At 34.3% G+C, this 8,926-nt stretch overlaps 1 protein-coding gene across 3 annotated transcripts; it reads right to left on the bottom strand.

Moving 5' to 3' along the window:
- Positions 1-717: 717 nt before the first annotated feature.
- Positions 718-5,360, bottom strand: LOC106077171 (uncharacterized). Of its 3 annotated transcripts, XM_056033254.1 has the most exons (5): positions 5,192-5,360; positions 4,400-4,633; positions 3,549-3,749; positions 2,276-2,428; positions 718-2,068 (listed from the first exon to the last, which is right to left on the bottom strand). In XM_056033254.1, exons 4-5 carry the CDS (start codon positions 2,369-2,371, stop codon positions 1,022-1,024), a joined length of 1,143 nt encoding a protein of 380 aa, XP_055889229.1. In that variant the 5' UTR covers positions 2,372-2,428; positions 3,549-3,749; positions 4,400-4,633; positions 5,192-5,360; the 3' UTR covers positions 718-1,021. The 3 variants fall into 3 exon arrangements, with proteins under 3 accessions (XP_055889229.1, XP_055889228.1, XP_055889230.1); XM_056033253.1 differs by having other exon boundaries at positions 718-2,428; positions 5,192-5,358; XM_056033255.1 differs by having other exon boundaries at positions 718-2,428; positions 5,192-5,346.
- Positions 5,361-8,926: the final 3,566 nt, after the last annotated feature.

The following is an 8,926-nucleotide window of genomic DNA, read 5'->3' as shown; positions in this document are numbered from 1 at the left end:
GAAAATATTTGACAACAAAAACATACACTTTTTTGCTTATTAGTGACTCAATCATCCCTAACAGGAAGCACCAGAACCTTTCTTTTAACAACTGTCGAACTTTTCCTTATGCTCGGGATAAGTTTTCTACGCAATTCATTGGAAATTGGCAAAATATTGAAGTCATTGTAAGATTTCCTTCATCTTGGCTAGAGTTTCATTTACATTCAACATCTAAAATTACATCATCATCTTCAATTGTGAATAATATGTTCCAATATTTAACCACTATCACTTTTTTCAATTGTCAGTTATTGCAAAAGTGCATTTTTTTTAGTTGGGTGTAACCCCCCCTCCCCCTAACGGGTGTCACCCGGTGCGGACCGCACCCCCCTAGTGACGCCACTGAGTGTAGCTAATCTAGTCTTTATTCTACTTTTTCACGTGGAGAGAAACACAGAGAGAGAGAGAGAGAGAATAGTTTGTGATAACAATCTGCATTAAAATCTCGATTTTATATGTGTGTAGAATGTTTAGATGTTAATGCTATTAAATGGTACATGCCACGTTGATTGTGCCCTTGTTTACTTTGGGCTATTGCCCAGATTTAGCTTATTTCAACACAAGTTAGTAGTTTGTAGTAGAGTGTTGCAGTGTGGATGTAATCATTATACCAGGTCCTTATTATGTGGCGGACTTCATTTGTTAGTGCTATGAGTATGATCAAACGTTCCATACTTTCAATAAATGATTAATTTTAATACCAGGATTTCAATGAATGATTAAAAACTTTTACTAGGGTTTAAAAAAAAATGTATGTCTTCAAGCATAGATATAAACAGATTAAAGCCATTACAAGACTTTGAATAGATTAAATGCTAGGATTTGAAGCAAGAGCATTTGATGCTGAAAGAGTTACATTTTCCTTTCTAGCAACATTTTCCGTAAGTCTTAAAACACATTTATATGCTATATTTAATACAAAAATCCAATTCTATTAAAAGCTTCAGTTTATTTAGTTTGGGACATAATGAAGCTGGTATCAAGAGCTCTGCATTTCATAGTAACACAATGTTATGTTGACATTGTTAATTGTTCCATCGGCGTGTGGAGATTGTTTGGTGTCACCATTATTACCATTTTCTGTATCGATATAGACGAATTCCTCTTTGTAAGACATCCCCAGTACACTTTGACAACGTCCTCCAAAACGATATAAGAAGAACGGAGTGAACACAGGTAATGGTATAGGATCTCTAGGATCTCCATCGTTTCGACAACAGAAATACAATGCATTGTGTGATAATGAATCAGAAGTGATAAAAGAACTAGAGCTTTTGTGGTTAGTATCTTCCTCATCGAAGGTAAAACGACCTTCTGTAAAGTTAACTAAACAGCTGTCATATCTGTTGATACAATAGGAACCTTTCGGCCAGATTGGTTCTTCGTTTGTGCTTGTGTTTTTCACACAATAATGTAAAGTCATAAAATGATCTTTGCCTTGAGTCGAATTGATGGGCAAAGCTAAGTGACCATTTTTACTAAAAGAGTTCAGATTAAGACTGGATGAAGACTCGGTGTGAAATCTTTTATATTCTTCCAGCCATTTCTGGGGTTTTATTGGATTTGTTGGACATCCAGAATAAGATTTAAGAAGAGCAAATGTACCTCGAGGCCATTGAATAAATTCTGTGCTATCAGCGGGTGTATACAAATCTTGAGTTTTCTTCATTTCCTGATCTAAGTTTTTAACTATTTGTTCTCTTTTGTCAATTCGTTCATACATTATGGATATTTGCTGCTGAAGTAGTCTCCAATCTTTATATTTACTTAATAATGACAAGACGTTGAAACTTGGAATAACTTTAGCTTTTAAATATTGAAGCTGATTTGTAATGTTCTGTAAATGTTCTAGCATTTTATTTTCGTGATCTGCGGTATGGTTATATAATACTTCCAGTAGAGAGCCCTCCATATTGACATTAGGTATAGTCCCATTGTATTTCTCACTAGCTTTTTCTATTATTTGCCGATTCAGTGTCTTTTTGATATTATTAAGATAATTTTCTGATAGAGTTTCGTTATCATCCTGTATAGATAAAAGACTTCTTTTAGTATAATGTGATTTTAACAAGATAGAACCAATACGTGGAACTGTTCCATTCTGTTTAACTTCAAAAAGCTTGTCTTTGTCATAGTGGCTTATTTTATTCTTTATATTAACGTCTGCATTTTCTACGCCTGCAACATTTGCTGTGACATCTCCGCCATTTCTCTCGGGGGTTTGGTTACTTACGTTCTCAACCTTGTCATCCATTTTAATTATTATGGCGTCCTCTATCGTCTGCTCAAGTTCTGTTGTTAAAAGCATTTCAACACTCGCTTTCCACATGGAATTTATTTTGATCTTATCTTCACTCGATATTTTCTAATTCGAAAATTTTGTACTCTGAAAAAATTAAACAAGTAAAAATGAATTAATTTTTGATAGACATAATGTAAGGATTTACATAGCTATTGTCCATTAAAACCAAATCATTGGACATGGCAGATATTGTTTTCAGAAACATAAATGTTTTTACACTTGTTAAGAAGAAAATCGATTCATTCAATAGCTTAAAATGAAAACTCCAATGTCTGGAGTTACTTTATCATTAAAAAAATGATCCACATTATGTGGAAAGGATTTTGAGTGATACAAATTCATAGGCAGCCTCTCCGGGTCTGAATTAGGGTCCCTATAACTTAGTATATGTCACAAATTAATTCATATGTAAATCAGATTCATTATGAAGACTAAAAATGGATGAATACAAGATTATTATATCAATAACAGAATTTGTACTTTGAGAATGGAAGATAATGTTAATTGAACTTGAAAAAACAACGACCAACAATTCAAGTATAAACGTTCACTTCAACATAATGTCGAGTTTGTACAGACATTACGGTAAGAGGGAAATCAAAATCTGATATACATAGCAAGATAATTACAAAAAATGTCAGAGATAGATACAATACAATATACATCATACATTTATTAAGTTAATTAAAAAAACACACACACAGCTATAAGCTTTCGTAAGCTTTTCATTTTTTGCACTATTTTGTGCGTGATGAAATAGTGAAATAGGATAAATCATGCTTGCCATGAACTGAGAATCTCACTTCTTTGTGCATAATCTATACATAATTCATTTTTATAAACAAATATGTTTTTTTATAGCTCTTTAATTGCGCATCTTTCATGTTGATAGATTGCTCGGTGCGCTATGCTCCCATCTGTTTTATGGACCATTGGAGGTGGAAAGGTTTAGCGTGTTGACTATAGGCGCTCAGCAAACAAAATTCGGCCAAACTAAAGACTAAAAAGTAACTTCAAAAAAAAGGTCTATTTCTGTCAAGTGCTAAATTCCAATTTCGATTAGCACTATTGGCTTTCAACATCTGACAGACAGACAGACAGACAGAACAAACATGAAAATTATCCGTTTACTACAAGAGACGCTAAATGACACATCAGACAACGTTTGCTATGAATCTTTGGATTGAGATTGTAACGATCCTACCTGATCTTGGTATTCTTTCCATTCGACATCACATCGAAATTTTCCGTACACGTCCTTGTCAGATCTGTTCCACGTTAATCTGATAAAGGATCCATTAAGACTTTCAACAATGCTCCCTGCTGCTTTCATAATCTTGGAATTACTGAGTAGAACACGAGTTGATTCAGCTTTCGAAATGGCTGCCAAGGCTGTCCAACCAATCTGTTCAAAACAAATTAAAATGTAATTCTAAATTAAATTGGATCATCGATGGAAAACATTAAATGAGGGATTGCCTAAAGCGCATTATACATTATAATATTATCTATCTATCTATCTATCTATCTATCTATCTATCTATCTATCTATCTATCTATCTATCTATCTATCTATCTATCTATCTATATCTATATCTATCTATATCTATCTATATCTATCTATATCTATCTATATCTATCTATATCTATCTATATCTATCTATCTATCTATCTATCTATCTATCTATCTATCTATCTATCTATCTATCTATCTATCTATCTATCTATCTATCTATCTATCTATCTATCTATCTATCTATCTATCTATCTATCTATCTATCTATCTATCTATCTATCTATCTATCTATCTATCTATCTATCTATCTATCTATCTATCTATCTATCTATCTATCTCTATCTATCTATCTATCTATCTATCTATCTATCTATCTCTATCTATCTATCTATCTATCTATCTATCTATCTATCTATCTATTAAACCTATTTTTGGAAAGAATGAGAGAATATCATTCATTCGTTTATTTGAGGTAAAGATTAATTGCAATAATTATAGCTATGAAGTTTAAACAAAAATCAGGCCACTCATGTACTTACTCCATCAATCTTGTAAATCAAACATCTTTGTATGTCGTAATCGCTCATACTACCAGAGTTGACGGTATCATCACTTATCGCACATACATCACTAGAGGTCTCAGCGTCCCCATCCAAGGGTGAAATACCGAATTCAACATGGAGTTTTGGTTCGATTAGCCCAACTAAGCTCATACCCAATAATGCTGCTAGCAACGACATAGGAGACACAGCGATCATCTTGTTTCTTCTTTGCTATTAAAATATTGATACATAAGGAACATTGTATTAACTCATGCCAAAAACATAAAAGCTTATACATTTTTTTAAAACTTAAGACGTCATGTTAATCATTTTTTAAGGGGGTATATAAGTTAGCGTAATCGATTTTCAAATGCATTAAGAAAAAAAAAAGGTGGTACGATTTGAATTTAAACGCAGGGTTCAAGTCTCATCAAAGGACTAATTTAGCTTATACAACCAGATAATAAAGTGAATTTCTTTCCCTTGTTCAAAACAAAACACAAAAAAAAATATTTACCAATAGTCAATTAACCAATCGGCTATTTTTTAAATTGATTCTTGTGTTGTCAGGTACAAGAAATAACTGTGCAATATTTCAACTTGATTCGAGGTTGGGAGTTGGAGAAATAATTTGTACAAACTGTTTACCAGACAGACAGAGTGAGTTGATATAAGCTTGGTAAAAAAAAATAATTTTCAATTAAATTTTAAGTTTTAAAGATGCTACCAAAGTTTACAAATACTAGTATTGCTTGTGGTTTTCAAAAGAAATACAAATGAGTGACTTACAATAGCATTACGTAACGCTATCAAGAAGTCAATACCTTGAACATCGAGTCGTGTCACATAAACTCATACTGGCGCAGCTTTGCTTTTTATACAGGACGGGGATGCCAAACAAACTCACCACCACCGGATCTGAAAGTGTTGTCATCAGGATTTCAGGGAAGAAAAGTCCACGTTTTTAAGTGTACTTCCTAGTCATGTCAACTAGTTTCAAAAGAATGTATCCACCCAAAGCCGAGGGACAGGAAACAATTGAAAAGTAGTAGTCGCCACTTGCCACAACAAATTTGGAGAAGTGAACTAGAAGTATTTTTTTTTTATTATAGCTTTTATCTAGCGCTACTTTCATACTTCATAACATGCTCAGAGCACTATGGTCCAATGTCATGTGTGGACCAGTGGGGGGGGGGGAAGAGGGGGTATCTTGGAAAAGGTTTCTCGTGCTGCTTCTAGGCGCTCATTGTCGAACCTCGAACCAAGTTCAAGCGTACTTATCCTCTCGACCACGCTTCCCATAATTAAATCTGGGACTTCATAAATCCGTATTTAAAAAAAAAAATTAATAAGAATTCGGTGAATGACACTTGAAACCCATACATTCATTTCATTAGAAGTGCACATTCAGACTCAGTAGAAGAAATGTAAAACATAATCTATTTGTATTCCTCTTTGCAACAGATAATGTATTAATGTGACAGATAGTTTGTAATACGGCTCAATACTGCACGTTCTATTAGAATGAATAGTATAAAGTATTATAAGTCAGGCCTATACTCTCTGATATGTTTCACTCCTGTGTGTCCTAACGTTTGAAACAAAGAGTATGGTGTGCCTAGTCTTGACGTTATTATTACCTTGATTAGTAGACCTTGACATCAAGGGACAAAAGCTGTAATCTCTAAGCATAGTCTCAAGTCTCAATGGAAGAGAAATCACAAATGTCTTCAAAGTAAAAGAAGTTATCTCTGCAGAATAGAGAATAACTAAGTCTAGTTCTTGTGTAACACGATTACTCTTGGCTTGGATTCAGGTCTTTCAATTTCATTGGTCTCGAACCGCAGTCATCTGGTGCCGTCCTGCAGCAGGTTTAAGCTAGGACGTAATAATCTTCCTTTCTTCGATCGTCTGAAATTTACAAGTCACTTTGAACGCGACATAAAATGTGACTTTTTAGAATACTACAACATTTAACCATTGGCAGAAAACAAAGACTTGATTTTGTATTTCGTTGCTATTAAACGAACCCCTTTGCGAGCCTCGAAGACTTTGTAACATGGTCATAGATTTTTAGCTTGCGTTTTTTAAGATAGTTGGCAGGTCATCATGGGGTCCAATCGCTGCAGTAACCCTGTCTCTAATCTCTTGGTTTGTGATGTGGTTTTTAAATGTGATACCTAGGATCCTTCTGTCGCATCTCAATTCCACTGCTAGGATCCTCCTCTATAGCTCTGCAGTCAGCGTCAAAGACTCACAAGCATATAAAAATGTGGTCATGATCATGGTGCCAAAGGCAATGTCTTTGTGTTTCCATATTATTTTAAGTTTTGAAAGACCTTTCTTCAGGGGACAGTACCAGGAAAAAGAAGAAGAGGCAGACAGAGAAAGCGATGGGAAGACAACATAAAAGAATGGACGGGCTTGCCATTGGAAGAGGTTGTAACTTAGGCAAAAGACAGAGAGGGATGGAGAAAGACGGTCGACGAATCTTGCGTGGTGCCCCAACGGTCCAATAGACTAAGGGATAGGTAAAGGTAAAAAAAACGAACCCTCTGTTCTTGCGTTGCTGATGAAGAGATTTATTTGGTGTTGTCTAGCTGGTAAAGAGCTCTAGTTTAACTCATCGAAGTACCTGTAATAGCTCTTCACACGAAAACCCAGACATTGCAGCAAACATAATATTAATAATAATTATAAGGCGTGTCTTCGAGTCAGAAGATTAGTGAGGAATGCAGTATTTCCCTTGGCTGCGCAGTTACAGCTGTAACCTACATATTTTGTCACATGCAGGGCAAGCATTACCATTGTCCGCAGGTGAACGATTTAGATTTTTTTTTCTTTCGCCGTCTGCATCTGTCCTCGGCAGCGGATTTTGTTTTGGTACTAAGTATCCCCTCTTAGGTCAGCATCACGGAAAATACAAAACAGGATCATAGTAGCTGCTAACCCCAGTCCGAAAAAGCAAACTTAAACTGTATAGCCATATCATGAGGTCTTTAGGGCTCACGAAGTCTTTCCTGCAGGAAAGATTATCAGGCAAAAGAATAAAAGGTTTACTGAGACAGTGATGGGAAGACTGCATCACAGAATGGACGGGCCTTTCATTGAAACAGATTCTAGCTAAGTCAAAAGACAGAGAGGAATAGAGTAAAACGGTTGACAGATCACATGTGGTGCCTCAATGGTCAGACAGGTGAAAGTAAAGGTGGGTGATCATCAAATTTATTTATATACTTAACAAAAGTCCTGTTATTTAAGTATTAACCTATCACGGGTTTAGCTACATTCGAATGTTTAGTCAAAGCTCTATATCACACACCGATGTCATAGTTGAGATTAAACTATTACTTGTTTTAAAAAAAATCCAGCTTAATAGCTTACACTCGCTTACAAATACGTAAGATTGAGGCACATTCTATTCCTAGTGGAAATGCTATTCTCTAGAAATTCACATTTGCTAAATGCTAAATCCCACTTTGTTCGTTTTTACAGTTTTTATCAACTTACCCTGTCTGTCTGGTAAATAGATTGTACTCGTTGTATTTACCAGACCCTTCCTGGGATCAAGTTAAAACTTTGCACAATTATTTATTGACATAGACAAGACATGAATCAATAGGAAAATTAACCAATTAGTCAATTAATTACTGGTAATTAATTATTTTGTTTGATACCAACTAGAGAAAAGTAATCCTTCAGCATTCACAAATATGGCTAAATATTTAGAGTTTGGTCCTCTTAGAGAGTTAAACGCGTTATTTCTGACACACTCACACTCTGATTAAGCTGAAGCTCTAAACAATTATTTATTGTACCTAACAAATCGTTAATAAATTGAAATAAATAACCAATTAGCCAATCAATTATTGATAATTAATTATGTTGATTGATATCGAATAAGGAAAAAATACTTCTACATTATTGATGAATCTAAGCTTTGTTTTTTTTTTTAAAGATTTTTTATTTTGCTTGTTTGATAATGCATCTGAAAAAAATATTCTCCTATAAGAAATGTATAGATCTCTTCATGTGAGTGCAGCTCTAACGCATTGATTTTGTGGTGTACAAGTCTTTTAAAAAATACCAGCATGTAAAAGACAGAAAAAATGGCTATTGTATTAGCCAAGACAGGAATCAGAAACTATTGTTAAAAAAACAAAACCAAGTGAAACAATGGGTGTATAGGAGGATAAAGTTTTATTGATTGACTTTAAACAAAGTTCTTCCTGAACAGTATTTAATAGATTTTTTAAATGTTGTAAGCATCAGAGTTTATTCTTTTGTTGAGTTCGGTTAATCAGTCAGGAAAACCAATGACTTTGCAGAGTTACGTCACATGACTAGATTGACACATGAAATGTGTAGGACGTAATTATCTTCTTTTTTTGTGTGTGTGTTTGAAGTAACGTCTGTAATCTATAAGAAAATAAAAAGTAACGTCCTAACCTCTTTCCCTTTTACATATGAACCATATTGATTTTTCTATAGCAATATTTACTGAGCCTTTAAATTATTCTACCA

The sequence above is a fragment of the Biomphalaria glabrata genome, chromosome 6, assembly GCF_947242115.1.
Source record: "Biomphalaria glabrata chromosome 6, xgBioGlab47.1, whole genome shotgun sequence".
Classification (NCBI taxonomy): domain Eukaryota; kingdom Metazoa; phylum Mollusca; class Gastropoda; family Planorbidae; genus Biomphalaria; species Biomphalaria glabrata.
Note: the sequence above shows the minus strand (reverse complement) of the source record. Positions and strands in the feature narration are given on the sequence as shown.